Source organism: Gracilinanus agilis, chromosome 4 (assembly GCF_016433145.1).
Source record: "Gracilinanus agilis isolate LMUSP501 chromosome 4, AgileGrace, whole genome shotgun sequence".
In the NCBI taxonomy this organism is placed as follows: Eukaryota; Metazoa; Chordata; class Mammalia; order Didelphimorphia; family Didelphidae; genus Gracilinanus; species Gracilinanus agilis.
Window position 1 is genome coordinate 189,624,230 of NC_058133.1, and position 12,439 is coordinate 189,636,668.

The following is a 12,439-nucleotide window of genomic DNA, read 5'->3' on the forward strand; positions in this document are numbered from 1 at the left end:
TTGATATTTGAATTGTCTCTTTCTGGCTTCTTGTAAGATTTTTTCTTTAACTCGAAAGCTCTTCAATTTCGCTATTATATTTCTGGGTGTTGACTTTTCTGGGTCCAGTGTAGAGGGTGTTCTATGGATCCTTTCAATGTCTTTATTGCCCTCTTGTTGTAGAACTTCAGGGCAATTTTGCTGAATAATTTCTTTAAGTATGGAGTCCAAGTTTCTATTAATTTCTGCCTTTTCTGGAATACCAATGATTCTCAAGTTGTCTTTTCTAGACTGGTTTTCTTGGTCTGTCACTCTCTCATTGAGATATTTCATGTTTCCGTCTATTTTATCCGTCTTTTGACTTTGTTTTATTTGTTCTTGTTGTCTTGAGAGATCATTGGTTTCTAAATGTTCGATTCTAGCCTTTAAGGACTGGTTTTCGGCTTTAATGTTTTGGTTTTCCTTTTCAATCTGGTCATTTTTGGTCTTCAGTTGTCTTGTCTCACTTTCCAATTGCTAAATTCTGCCTTTCAAACTGTTATTTTCTTGCCAGATTTCTTCCATCTTCCTCAGCATTTCATTTTTAAACTCTTCCATAGCTTGTGACCAGCTTTCATTTTTTTGGGGAGGTTTGGGTTTTTGTTTTCCCTCCTCTGGTGTCTGGATTTTCTCTGTGTAGAAGTTGTCGAGTGTTCCAGAGTTTTTCTTGATAGTCTTTTTCTTCTGGACTTCCTTATTGCTGGCCATTGTTAGACCCGCCCCTTTTCAGCTTTGTCTTTGCACTCAGGGTCTGCCTGGGCCTTGCAAGCTCCGGGCTCTGGTCTCCTTGTCCTCTGGGTCAGGCCTCCTGGTAGTTCCTGGTCTGCCCCTCTGCCCGAGGTTCCTTCAGCAGTCTTTGGGGCTGCTTCCACAGCCACGGCTCTGGTCTGCACCGGGTCCTCCCTGGAGGTCCAAGCCTGGGCTGGAGATCGTTATCCAAGCCTAGGGCACTGCCTTTGCCTTTGCAGATGCTCTTAGGGCACTGCCTTCACCCCCACAGAAGGTAGTGAAAGTCCATGGGCTGGAGATCTTTATTTGCACCTGAGGCGATGCCTTCAGCGCTTGGGAAAGGCCCTGTTTTAGGGGCCTTTGTTCCAGCCCGAGGCGGTGCCTTCACCCACGTGGATGCTGGGGGGGGGGGGGTGGAAAGTCCATGGGCGCCCCCAGCCACCTGGGGTCCCTCCTCTTGCAGCACACAGGTACAAGCCCCGGGGCTGCCAGTGATTATCTAGTTGCCCCAGTCCTGTTTACCCGCTTGTGCGTTGGCGTTGTGAGAGGTGTGCGCTGTGGGGAGTGGGGGAGGGGTTTTTTCCTCTCGCGTTTTAGTGAGAGCTGTTTCACCCCTTTATAGCGCAGAAATGCCCCGATTCTGCATACCTTCAATGCTGCGCCCTGTTGTGGGGTTCCTTCGTTCCTCTGGACTCGTTTTTATTTCCCCTTGAGGGGTCCTGTATGGTTCGGTTAGGAGAGATCGAGCAGCTGCTCCTTACACTGCCGCCATCTTACCCGGAAGTCCTATCAGAAATAATTCTGGTGTACCATATTATTGGTTAAAAGTCAGTCCTGAATTGTTCTGAGAAGTCACTCATTATCAGTCAGGGGACTTTCCAGCTTTCCCTTAGCTATTATACTCAACCCTCAGAATCTTCCCATTTTCCCTGGAATTTAAAAGGTTTTATTTCTAACACATGGCAATTAAGGGCTAGTACTTTACCTGTCCAGGAAGGATAGTTATGGTAGGAAAGGTGGAGAGAGGGTACCATATTGAAGATTTTCATGAGACTATGGTTATCTTTTCTTTTTCTTCCTTTCCTCTTTATGTTTCCAACTATCCTTCAGCTTCAAGTGATTACTCCTTAGTTCATATAATTTTGTTGGGAAAAAGTCCTCCTGCCATTAAAACTGCAGTTTACAACCTTTTGGGACTGTGCTTTTAAGCCCTGTTGAGGACAAGCATCATATCTTCTATAGCTTGGATCTTCCTGAGCATGTACTCAGATCTTTTTTTATGTTTTGGCCTCTGCATGACTAATTTGTTCTCAGTACATTAATTTATTAATTTAACAAAAATTTTAAAATTACCTTCTATATGCAGAGAAACATACTTTGTATTCATTGAAGGAGGTAGAAAAGTGAATAGAAACATGATCCTTGTCCTTGTGCTGCTTACAGTTTAGTGGAAGGATACAAAATGTATACCAATGACAAAAATATATAGTAGACCATAGTGCAGAGGAAACAATCCAAGTGTCATGTGAGGTCATGAGGTTTAAAAAATAATTTCCTAAGGATAGAAGTGGGAGGCGGCCATTGCAGGGAAACAATCAAAGAATGCTTCATTCTTGTGAAAGGCAGCACTCTTGAAGGTTGAGCGATATATCAGCTGGTGAGATAGAAAACTGGAGGTGAAAAGGTTACCCCCTCCTTTTTCTGCTGATGTTGGTGGATAACATAACACTGTTCTCTCTGATCTCTGAAGCTGGATCTCTGTCTCCTTTTTTACAGGCCTCTCTCATAGTGACTGAAGAACTTCATCTCATCACCTTTGAGACAGAAGTTTACCATCAAGGCCTAAAGATTGACTTGGAGGTTAGCCCTACAGGAGAAGCTGGATGGGGAGGGGCATCTTTAGGACAAATGTAGGGCAGGCAGGATTGTCTAGAGACAAGATAACCTGAATATTGATTGCTGAGCAACTTCACTTTATTTATTTATTTGTTTGTTTTTAGGGTCTTAACTTCCATCTTAGAATCAATACTATGTATTGGTTCCAAGGCAGAAGAGCAGTAAGAGCTAGGCAATGGGGATTAAGTGACTTGCCCAGGGTCATACAGCTAGGAAGTGTCTGAGGTCAGATTTGAATCTAGCACCTCCCATCTCTAGGTGAGACTTTCAATCCACTGAGCTACCCAGCTGCTCCCTGCATCTTCATCTTAAACAGTTGTCATTTGGAGCTTTTTGTACTTCTCCCTGTGTCCTTACCTTCAACTTGCCTTACCCCCTTTCTTAATGACTTCTATAGGCACAGCCCTGAATTAGGCACTTTGGAGGAAATAGAAGTTGTTCTCTGCTCTAAGCCAACTTAACATGAAATTTGGGATTCACAAATTGGATAAGCTTAGAGAGTAATGATTTGCTTTGCATAAAGATTCATTATAGAATTCCTTAAGTCATTTTTTTCAAACTCCTAACATATTTGAAACAATTTTCTTTATAGCAGTTTGACTTACACATCCAATTTTCAGGAACACTTCCCATTAAGTAAAATAAGGCACTTGTCGAGAGCATAAAAGGAGAGAAGCTCTGCTTAGAAAAATACCCCCAGTTCTTCAGATTGGAAATTTGAAACCTCACACAGTTCAATGACTTGGTCAGGGTCACCTTGGAAGTTAGTGGTAAAGCTAGAACTAGCATTCTGCTCTCCTGACTTCAAACCTGGGGTTCCTTGCACAAACTATCCTGTGCAAGGATGCAGACCTAGAGCATTTGGTTGAGTGTTAAGTGTGATTGCAGGATGTTTTATCCTCCCAGGAGATGAGGGATTGAGAGGTTGGGGGATACTTTGACAGTTCTATTTACCTTTTTCCACAGACACACTCCTTACCAGTTGTGGTGATCTCTAACATCTGTCAGATGCCAAATGCCTGGGCTTCAATCCTTTGGTATAACATGTTGACCAATAATCCCAAGGTTAGTGTACAGCCACCAAAGGAACCATGTGGCTCTTTTCTATGGTTAGGGGCAGCTTCCTGTTCTTCTGTGTGTATCTTTAAACCTAACCTTCTTGCCATCTCACTGATGTTTATGATATGTTTGTTTCTTGAGCAGAATGTTAACTTTTTCACGAAGCCCCCTATCGGGACATGGGATCAAGTTGCTGAGGTGCTAAGCTGGCAGTTTTCTTCTACCACAAAGCGGGGCTTGAGCATTGAGCAGTTGACCACACTAGCAGAGAAGCTCTTAGGTGGGTAACCTTCCATCTCTTCTCTCTGCCTTTTTAGAAATGTGGTGTTCCGCTGGAAAAAATAAAATTATTGGCATAGTGTTATTCATTCAGAAAATCTTAACTGCAGGTGTATAAGAAGAGAATGGGGTATCAACAAACTCATGCTCCATAGAGGCTAGGAATAGGGGAAGGAGAAACACTTGCATTTGAGGGAGACCTTTCTGTGGGCTTTAGGGGTCAAAATTCTTCTCTTGGGATTCCTGTTATTCCTCCCCATGGTCTGTTACCCTCTGGAATCTTATGTTTAAGTCACAGCATCACATGTCCAGTCCTCCTGCAAACTCCCTCACTTCTTCTTTTAAAGAAGAATTCCAAGGGGCAGCTGGGTGGCTTAATGGCCAGAGAGCCATTTCTGGAGCTGAGAGATCCTGGGTTCAAATTTGGCCTCAGACATTTTCTATCTGTGTGACCCTAGACAAGGCACTTGTCTCCCTTCTCCCCCTCCCCCACCTAGCTTTTATTGTTCTTCTGCCTTGAAAACAATATACAGTATTGATCCTAAGGCAAAAGATAAGGGTTAAAAAAAAAAAAAAAAAGAATTTCAAGAGACTTAAGTGCTACAGAGTATGCATCCATAACCCAGAGTTTTTTCTTAGCTTTGTAAAGAAACAGAGGTCATTGGTAGGCATACCATGGCTAACAAGTGAGCTTGTCTACCTCGAGTCTGCCATCTTGCAAGTATGTACTGTCTGTAATAAGATAGACCAGCTGAAAGAGTGTACATGACTCAGTGTAGTTCTTTCCTAGTTTTAGAAAAACAACTTAAAATACAGATCCTTCAAATGGTGCAATAGTAGTTATATGTCTTGGCCTTTCAAAAGCAATCCATTTACTGTAGGGCACATACAACATAGGATGAATATGGGTATTCTTAGGAAATCAGACCTTGATATGGAGTTGAAAAATCTCACCACTTGATTCTCTTCCCTTTTAGGACCTGGTGTGAATTACTCAGGGTGCCAGATCACATGGGCCAAATTTTGCAAAGTAAGCACTCCTGTTATTGAGCCTCTGTTGGCTTGCCCATAATTGGGGCTGGGAAGGAAGGGGTATCCTTGGAAATTTGACATCTTTTTGAGGATAGAAATTAGATCTCTCTTGAGATAATGGGGTGTGTCTTACAGTAGCTATATACTTAGATTTTGGGGAGGACATTTTACCTTAGTCTAAGGTGAGAAGGGGGTATTAGTCATAGATTCTTAGTACATGCACTGTATTCTTTTGGAAGGAGTTTGGTATTCTAGGGAGTGAGGAATTGTAACAGCTATTGCAGATGCTAGATTTAACACATCCTTCTCCCCAGGAAAACATGGCTGGCAAAGGTTTTTCTTTCTGGGTTTGGTTGGACAACATTATCGACCTTGTGAAAAAGTATATCTTGGCATTGTGGAATGAAGGGTAAGCCAATACTCTCAGTTGGTTGGAGGAGGAAGAGAAAGCACACTTGGGGGAAAAGCATTCTAGTTTCTGAAGAAGCTCCTTGACATATAGCATTGGAGTAGTGAGGAGGATGGTTCTTAACTCTCTTCTTTGCCCTTTTTGGTCACAGATATATAATGGGCTTCATTAGCAAGGAACGAGAGAGAGCCATCCTGAGCACGAAACCCCCTGGAACCTTCCTGTTGAGGTTCAGCGAGAGCAGCAAAGAGGGAGGCATCACCTTCACCTGGGTGGAGAAGGATATTAGTGGTGAGCTGGAACAAAGGCCTTTCCTCACTACACCCCCTGCTGTATAACCATGACCACCCACAACCTGCCCCCTTGTGGTGTTTGATGTATTCTAGACAGTCTTGCCTCAGTTACAAAGGGACATTTAGGTGCTTTGTTTTCTTTTATGGTGACATCAGCAGTACTGTTCTTTTCTAGCCCAAGGATTCTCCTTATTTTCATTTCTTTGCTCTTATGACTAAGACATTTTCTAAGATAACATTTCCCATCCTACCTTACTGAATAAGAAACTGACTCTCATTCTTTCGCTATAAAGTCTTTCTACCAGAAGAAGCTCCATGACTAACCTTCAAGGTTTTCCTTTCAGGCTCCTTTCTCTTTGTTCCCTAAAGCTCCTTCTGATTCCCAGTACCAAACCATTGGGCACTGTGTCCAGGGCCTCAGACCATACCTATGAAAGACTTTGAATAAAGTGCTTTTCCATATAAATGTGAGGTGTTGGTAATTGTTATTGTCATTTTGTCCTTCTGAGAGAATCTGTAAGCATATGGCCAATGATCTTTCCTTCTCATATTCCACCACAGGCAAGACCCAGATCCAATCAGTGGAACCATACACTAAGCAGCAGCTGAACAATATGTCCTTTGCTGAGATCATCATGGGCTATAAAATCATGGATGCCACCAACATCCTGGTGTCTCCCCTGGTCTATCTCTACCCTGACATTCCCAAGGAGGAGGCGTTTGGAAAGTATTGCCGGCCAGAGAGCCAGGAACATCCTGAAGCTGACCCAGGTAGTCGTTGATTTTCCCTGTACCAGGCATTGAATTCTGAGTCCCTTTGGAGAGGTGGAAAGTCACTGGGTCCCTGGAGGATAGAAAGGTAATATGTAATGATCTAGTGAGTCAGTGATGTTTTCTGCTGTCACCACCATAGATGAGAGCCCTTGTGGCAGGAATACAGAGAAAGAAGGAAATGGGTCATTCATTCTAGGAATTCTTAGTTTAATAAGAGGCATAGAACAAACACACAAAACCTTAAACCTTCAGACAGTATTGAAAAAGGAGCTGCAGCAACAACTGGATACATAGAACTCTGCTTTGTGTTTCCTAAGGTTTTTTGAACTGTAGGTGGCAACACTAGACTAGAAGTGAAAGGCACTAGAACAAAGGATGGGATAATAGTCAGAGCCCTGGGGTTAGTCACAGATTTCCTGGATGTGGTAAACATTTCATTTGCATTGAAAGAAGAAAGTGTAAGGCCATAGGATCATAGAGTTAGAGTTGGAAAGACCTTAGAGGTCAGTGAGTCCAATCCTTTTATTTTACAGAGAAAGAAACAAACTAAAGCTCAGAGGATTTATTTACTTCCTCAGAGTCATAGATAAGAGAGTATTTGTCCCTGGTCTTTCTTACTCCAAGACTAACCCCCTAACCACTGACCATACCCCATCTGGACTTCTGCTCAGGTTGGGGCAGTGGGCTAGGTAGGAGACAGTAGGATGTGCATTCTATGAGGGAAAGGCTTTGTTCTTTGGGGGTTTGTGATAGGATAGGTAGTGGGGACTGGTGGACTGAGTATGAGATTGGGAGACCAGTGACTGGGTTTAGGTTTTTCTCTGACACTTAATAGCTAGATGACCATTGGAAAGTCCCTTAACTCCTCAAGCCCTAGGCAAAACTCTAAGGCATTGCTGGTTTTGATCTGCTTTGGTTGGAATTTCCTCCCCAAGAGTTTCCCACCACAATGTAAAAACAATCACAAATCATCCATGAACTCTCATCATGAAACATAGGAAATAAAGGCTACATAATGACCAGAGGGAGGTACTTAGAGTCTAGAAGACTTGGGTTCAAGTCCCAACTTTTACATGAGGAGAGTAACCAGGCACTTATTGGTACTGTGGAAGTTCTTTTAAGACTATAAGTTTTCTTTAAATTGGTGTCGCTCATTTTTATGCCTCTTTTATTTCCAAATATCTTCCTCTCCCTCTCTCCTACCTAATTCCATGTAACAAAGATTTAAAGCCTTACTCAAACCAATGTGTCCAACATATTGACCACATTTGACAGTTTATGCAGTACTTCATATTCATGTTATCTGCCTCTTCAGGGAAGAGATGGAAGTATATTTCCTCAGTTGTTCTCTGAAGCTGAGCTTGGTCATTATATTTTCAAAGGATTCAATTTCATTTCCTTTCTTTCTTTTTTTCTTTCCTTCTTTGTTAACACTGCTGAAGTTATAATTTATATTGTTTCTTGGTTCTGGTTTACTTCACTCTGCAACAGTTCATGTAAATCTTCCCATGTTTCTCTGAATTCTTCATCTTAATTTTTTTTTCTAAAATGAAGTTTAATTCTAATAGATACATATGTCACAGGTTGTTTAGCCATTCTATTGTCAATGAGGATTTTGTTTTCAGTTTTTTTTTCTACCACAAAAAAGTGCTACTGTGAATATTTTGGTGTATATGGGACTTGTCCTTTCTGTCCTCCTTAGGGAATATGTCTAGCTGAGGGATCTCTGGATCAAAGAGTATGGATATTTCCAGTCACTTATTCTTTAAAATAATTCCAAATTGCTTTCCATAATGATAGTAGCTCTTCCACCAGTGTACCTAATTCACAGCCCATCCAACTTTGACTATTTTTAACTTTTGTTATCTTTGTCAATTTATTGATATTTGGTGAAGCCTCATGATTGTTTCAATGTGTAGTTTTCTTATTCTTAGCCCTTCGAAACAGACTTTTCTAGAGTTGTTAATAATTTACAGTTTATCTTTTGAGGACATTTTGTTCATATTCTTGGACTACTGATCCATTGGTAAGATTCTAAGTTATAAACAGACTGTACTTCATTCCTATAATTGGGATTCCCATGGACCTTGACATGTGTACATAAAAATCCCATGCATATGTAAATACTTATTTATTTATTGTTGAGTTTGTATATTTTTATACTTGAAACCAGTGACAGCATCATTTAGTCCCCTGCCAAGAGGGAGCACAGGGCTTTCATTCACACTCCTCTGGGTCTTTTTTCTGCTGTAATTTCCCAGACTTTCTAAAGGACTCATCCAAGTCATGGTAGAGATTCTATGATTATGTTAAAATTCACAGAATACAAAATGGAAAATGTTCTCTCTTGCAGTCAGCTTCACTTGCTCCTCTTTTCCCCTAACCTCGTCCCATTTTCCTTTTGTTTTACCACGATTTTAAGGGAATTTCAGAATATGAACTTCTTACAAATTAAAAGCATCCATTAAGAATTACATGTGTGGATTGGGGAAGTAGAGAAGGAGATTTTGACCTGTACTAATTAGGTCTCCCTTTGCCTTTCTTTGTTTTGCCAATTCAGTTTGTTCATGATACAGTTTATGACGTGGCTTCCTGATTGCTCCTTATCTCTCTCTCTCCACCTTGCCCTTCAGTTGGAGATCTGTTAATCAGCCCCTGTCACTTCTGCCTTTTTGTTTTGTAGAGACCATCCAGGCTTTTGGCCAGTAGTTTGGCTATTTATGCTTTAAGATCTAAGATCCCAATCTTAGGCAGCATCCTTGATTAGCATTTTCCTCTTCCTATCATGTTTGGAGTGAGAGGGATTGGCCTTCTTTGAGGCTCCCATTGTCTCTCTCTGGGGAAGGATGTTGGTCACAAGAAAGAAATTGATCATGCAATAACTTGATTGCCTTTGTTAGGAGGAAAGTGGGTGAGTCACAGATCATGTACCTAGGAGTTCTTCTGAACATGATGAGGCAGTTAAAAATCAAGAATGGGAAAACCAATGGGTGCATGTTGCTGGTATGATGAAAAGGGTCAAGACAGCCCCCCAACAAAGTGCTTTCTGGTTATCACCATTTTCTGCCTCCACTGTCAGGTCCCATGATAGCAAGTCTTACTCCTCCAAAGATCCTTCCCCCATGGCTCCTTCTACATTCTAACACATAGCCATTTAAAAATCACAAAGTGTTTGCCAGTTTAAGGAACTTCAGAATTTGAACTTCTTACAATTTAAGTAAATCTAATTCATAGACATTTTCAGGTTCATAATTTTACCAGGACTGAAGTAATTATCTATTCTATTTTCTCATCCACCATACCCACTTCACAAAAGCCAAAGACCCTTCTTTCCATAACCTTGGTCACTAAAGGTCTTTTCTTTCTGAAATGCACATCTGCCTGTAATAGTTTCTTCTAAATTTTGAAACCTTTCATTCAGAACCTTTACCCAGCAGGTTCTGCTTGACACCTCCCCTATCTTTGAGAAATTTCCTGTGTAGCCCCTTAATTCAATCCCTCTTCATTCTTTATGATATTTCAGTTTCTGGTTAAGCCCTTATCTTCACATATCTGCCTTGTCAGCCTTCCTACTCTCAAGTTATTTGCCTGCCTGATGGGGCACAAAGCTCACATCAAAATTCTAAGGCTTAAAGTACCATCAGCATAGATGCTAGCATTTAAAATGGGTATATCTAAAACTCAGTTAAATCAGCCCTTGCCAAATTGTACTGTCCCAAACTTGAATCAGAATGAAATTAGGAATGAAAGGAACCTTACATATAATTTGTCTTTGCTAGGCACCTTCACTTTACAGATTAAGAAACTGAGTCCCTGTGAGAGTAGGTGATTTACTTGGGGTTACCTAGTAGGCCTGGGGTAGAGCCAGTACTAGAACTTCATTCTCCTCAGTCCAAGTGTTTTCCAAAATACCCAGTATCACTATCTTTGTATTACATTTTGTAGACTAATAGTTTTTGCTGAGGACTATATTGGGTTGATACTTTCATTTTGAAGTTTATTATAAGCCCAGAATATTTTTAAAAACCCAATGAAAGGCAAATTTGTTTTTAACAAATTCCCAGACCATTATCCATAATCAGAATTTAATAGGTTCCTAATTGCTTGTGGTTCTGGGTATCCTACAGAGAGCTCTATGGATCTGGCCCTTGTTTCCTGAGACCTTTAGATTTTAGACATATCATGGCACAAACAAATAAGTAAAAGAACAGAAGCAAAAAAGTTCAACTGGTGTCTGAAATTAAAAGTAAGCTCTGAAATCCCAAAGATTTTGGGTAAATAAGAAAATAATTGAAATCAGTTGGGGAGGAGGAGTTATGGGGATCTCCCAAGTCCAGATGGGGGCAAGGTGATGCTAACTTCATGCTACTCTGTTAGACAGTGCTTTGGATGAAGATGGAGCATTCATGAATACTTCTATCCCATACTGTTGCCTAGGATGCAGTGAAAATCTGACACCATAGGGTCTCCTTGGGCCAGGGATAGCTCTCTTATGTTTTTGTAAATTCAGGTCCCACTTAACAGGACTGGGTTTCCTTGCTTTTCACAGGTGCTGCCCCATACCTGAAGACAAAGTTTATCTGTGTGACCCCGTAAGTGTTTTTCCCCATTGTTCCTCCATTCCTTGTGCCCTGAGTTGCCCTCATAGTAAAAAACTGGGTGAAAGAGAACTAGTGAGGGGCTAGGGAGGGGTCCCCTGAAAACCACAGTCATTTCCTAAAACGACCTCTGTGTGTTAGAACCTTGAGCTTTTGTTTTTTTATGTTGGAAACCAGAGTTTGATGGCTTGTTGTGTGTGTGTTGTTTTTCTTTTTTTCTCTATTATGTCGTGTCAACCCCGCCCATTCCCCCCCACTCCCCGTTTCCTACAGAACGACCTGCAGCAATACCATTGACCTGCCGATGTCCCCCCGCACTTTAGATTCATTGATGCAGTTTGGAAATAATGGTGAAGGAGCTGAGCCCTCATCAGGAGGGGGACAGTTTGGTGAGTGTACAGTTGGCAGAAATCCCAGATTTCTTCCTTGGAGTGGAGACTAGATCATTGTAACAGAGAAAAATTCTCACACTTCATTTGAGCCCAAATTGTTAACTTTTTCCCTAGCTAGTTTTTGACCAAAACTGCTCAATGTATACAAGGAGCATAATAGATGGCATTTAAGACTGATAAGTAATCAGCCCTCTAAATCACTCAGCCATATTTTGTTGTTGTTGAGTCATTTCAGTTGTGTCCAACCCTTTGTTGATCCCATTTGGAGTTTTCTTGGCAAAGGTTTGTCATTTTCTTTTCTAGTCCATTTTACAGATGAGGAAACAGGGTTGATTGGTTTGCCCAGGGTCACACAACTAGTAAGCATCTGAGGCCAGATTTGAACTCAGGGAGATGAATCTTCCTAACTGTAGTCCCAGTACTCTTACCTAGCTGCCCTGCCTCAGCTATATAGCTGTTTATACAGGGGTTCATTTTAGTAGACATAGTACCTTACCACAGCTTAGAAGGTAGCTCTCTGGACTCCTAAAACATTTCACTTACACATATTACCCACTTTAACACCAAGCAAAAGACTAGGCAATCCTTACCAAGTAAAAGGACCTCTTAGACCTTCTAGGAAGTCACAGGAGTAATGGGGAGTTGTGAGACTGTGGCTTTGCCAAGGTGGCAGAGAATGCAAGTTATTAGAGACTTCTCTGTTTATATATAATATTAATGTCAGCCAAATCTTGAGGTTAGTTATCCTTTAGATCTGAAGTTCAAAGTCAGTTGTAGAATTGTGTTGTACTATAGAATCTCTAAAATAGAACGGAGCTCAGAGGCACTCCAGTCCAACCCATACCTGAACACAAATCTACTTTCCAATACTGCCGAGCAAGTAGATATCCATGCTCCTGAGGCTGTTCTTCCATGCTCCCACTATTCAATTCATCTAGTGCATGACGCCATTTTCTAAAG

At 41.3% G+C, this 12,439-nt stretch overlaps 1 protein-coding gene across 10 annotated transcripts in view; it reads left to right on the forward strand.

Annotated features, from left to right (window-relative positions):
- Positions 1-12,439, forward strand: part of STAT3 (signal transducer and activator of transcription 3) — a 30,801-nt gene that overhangs the window by 17,032 nt on the left and 1,330 nt on the right. For 3 of the 10 annotated variants that reach the window (XM_044675733.1, XM_044675739.1, XM_044675740.1), the window contains 9 exons: positions 2,524-2,607; positions 3,610-3,708; positions 3,847-3,982; positions 4,959-5,011; positions 5,328-5,422; positions 5,574-5,713; positions 6,277-6,489; positions 11,039-11,081; positions 11,361-11,476. In XM_044675733.1, coding sequence (XP_044531668.1) covers positions 2,524-2,607; positions 3,610-3,708; positions 3,847-3,982; positions 4,959-5,011; positions 5,328-5,422; positions 5,574-5,713; positions 6,277-6,489; positions 11,039-11,081; positions 11,361-11,476 — 979 coding nt within the window. The remainder of the gene's footprint in view (positions 1-2,523; positions 2,608-3,609; positions 3,709-3,846; positions 3,983-4,958; positions 5,012-5,327; positions 5,423-5,573; positions 5,714-6,276; positions 6,490-11,038; positions 11,082-11,360; positions 11,477-12,439) is intronic. The other 7 variants (XM_044675734.1, XM_044675743.1, XM_044675736.1 and 4 more) reach the window with 6 other exon arrangements.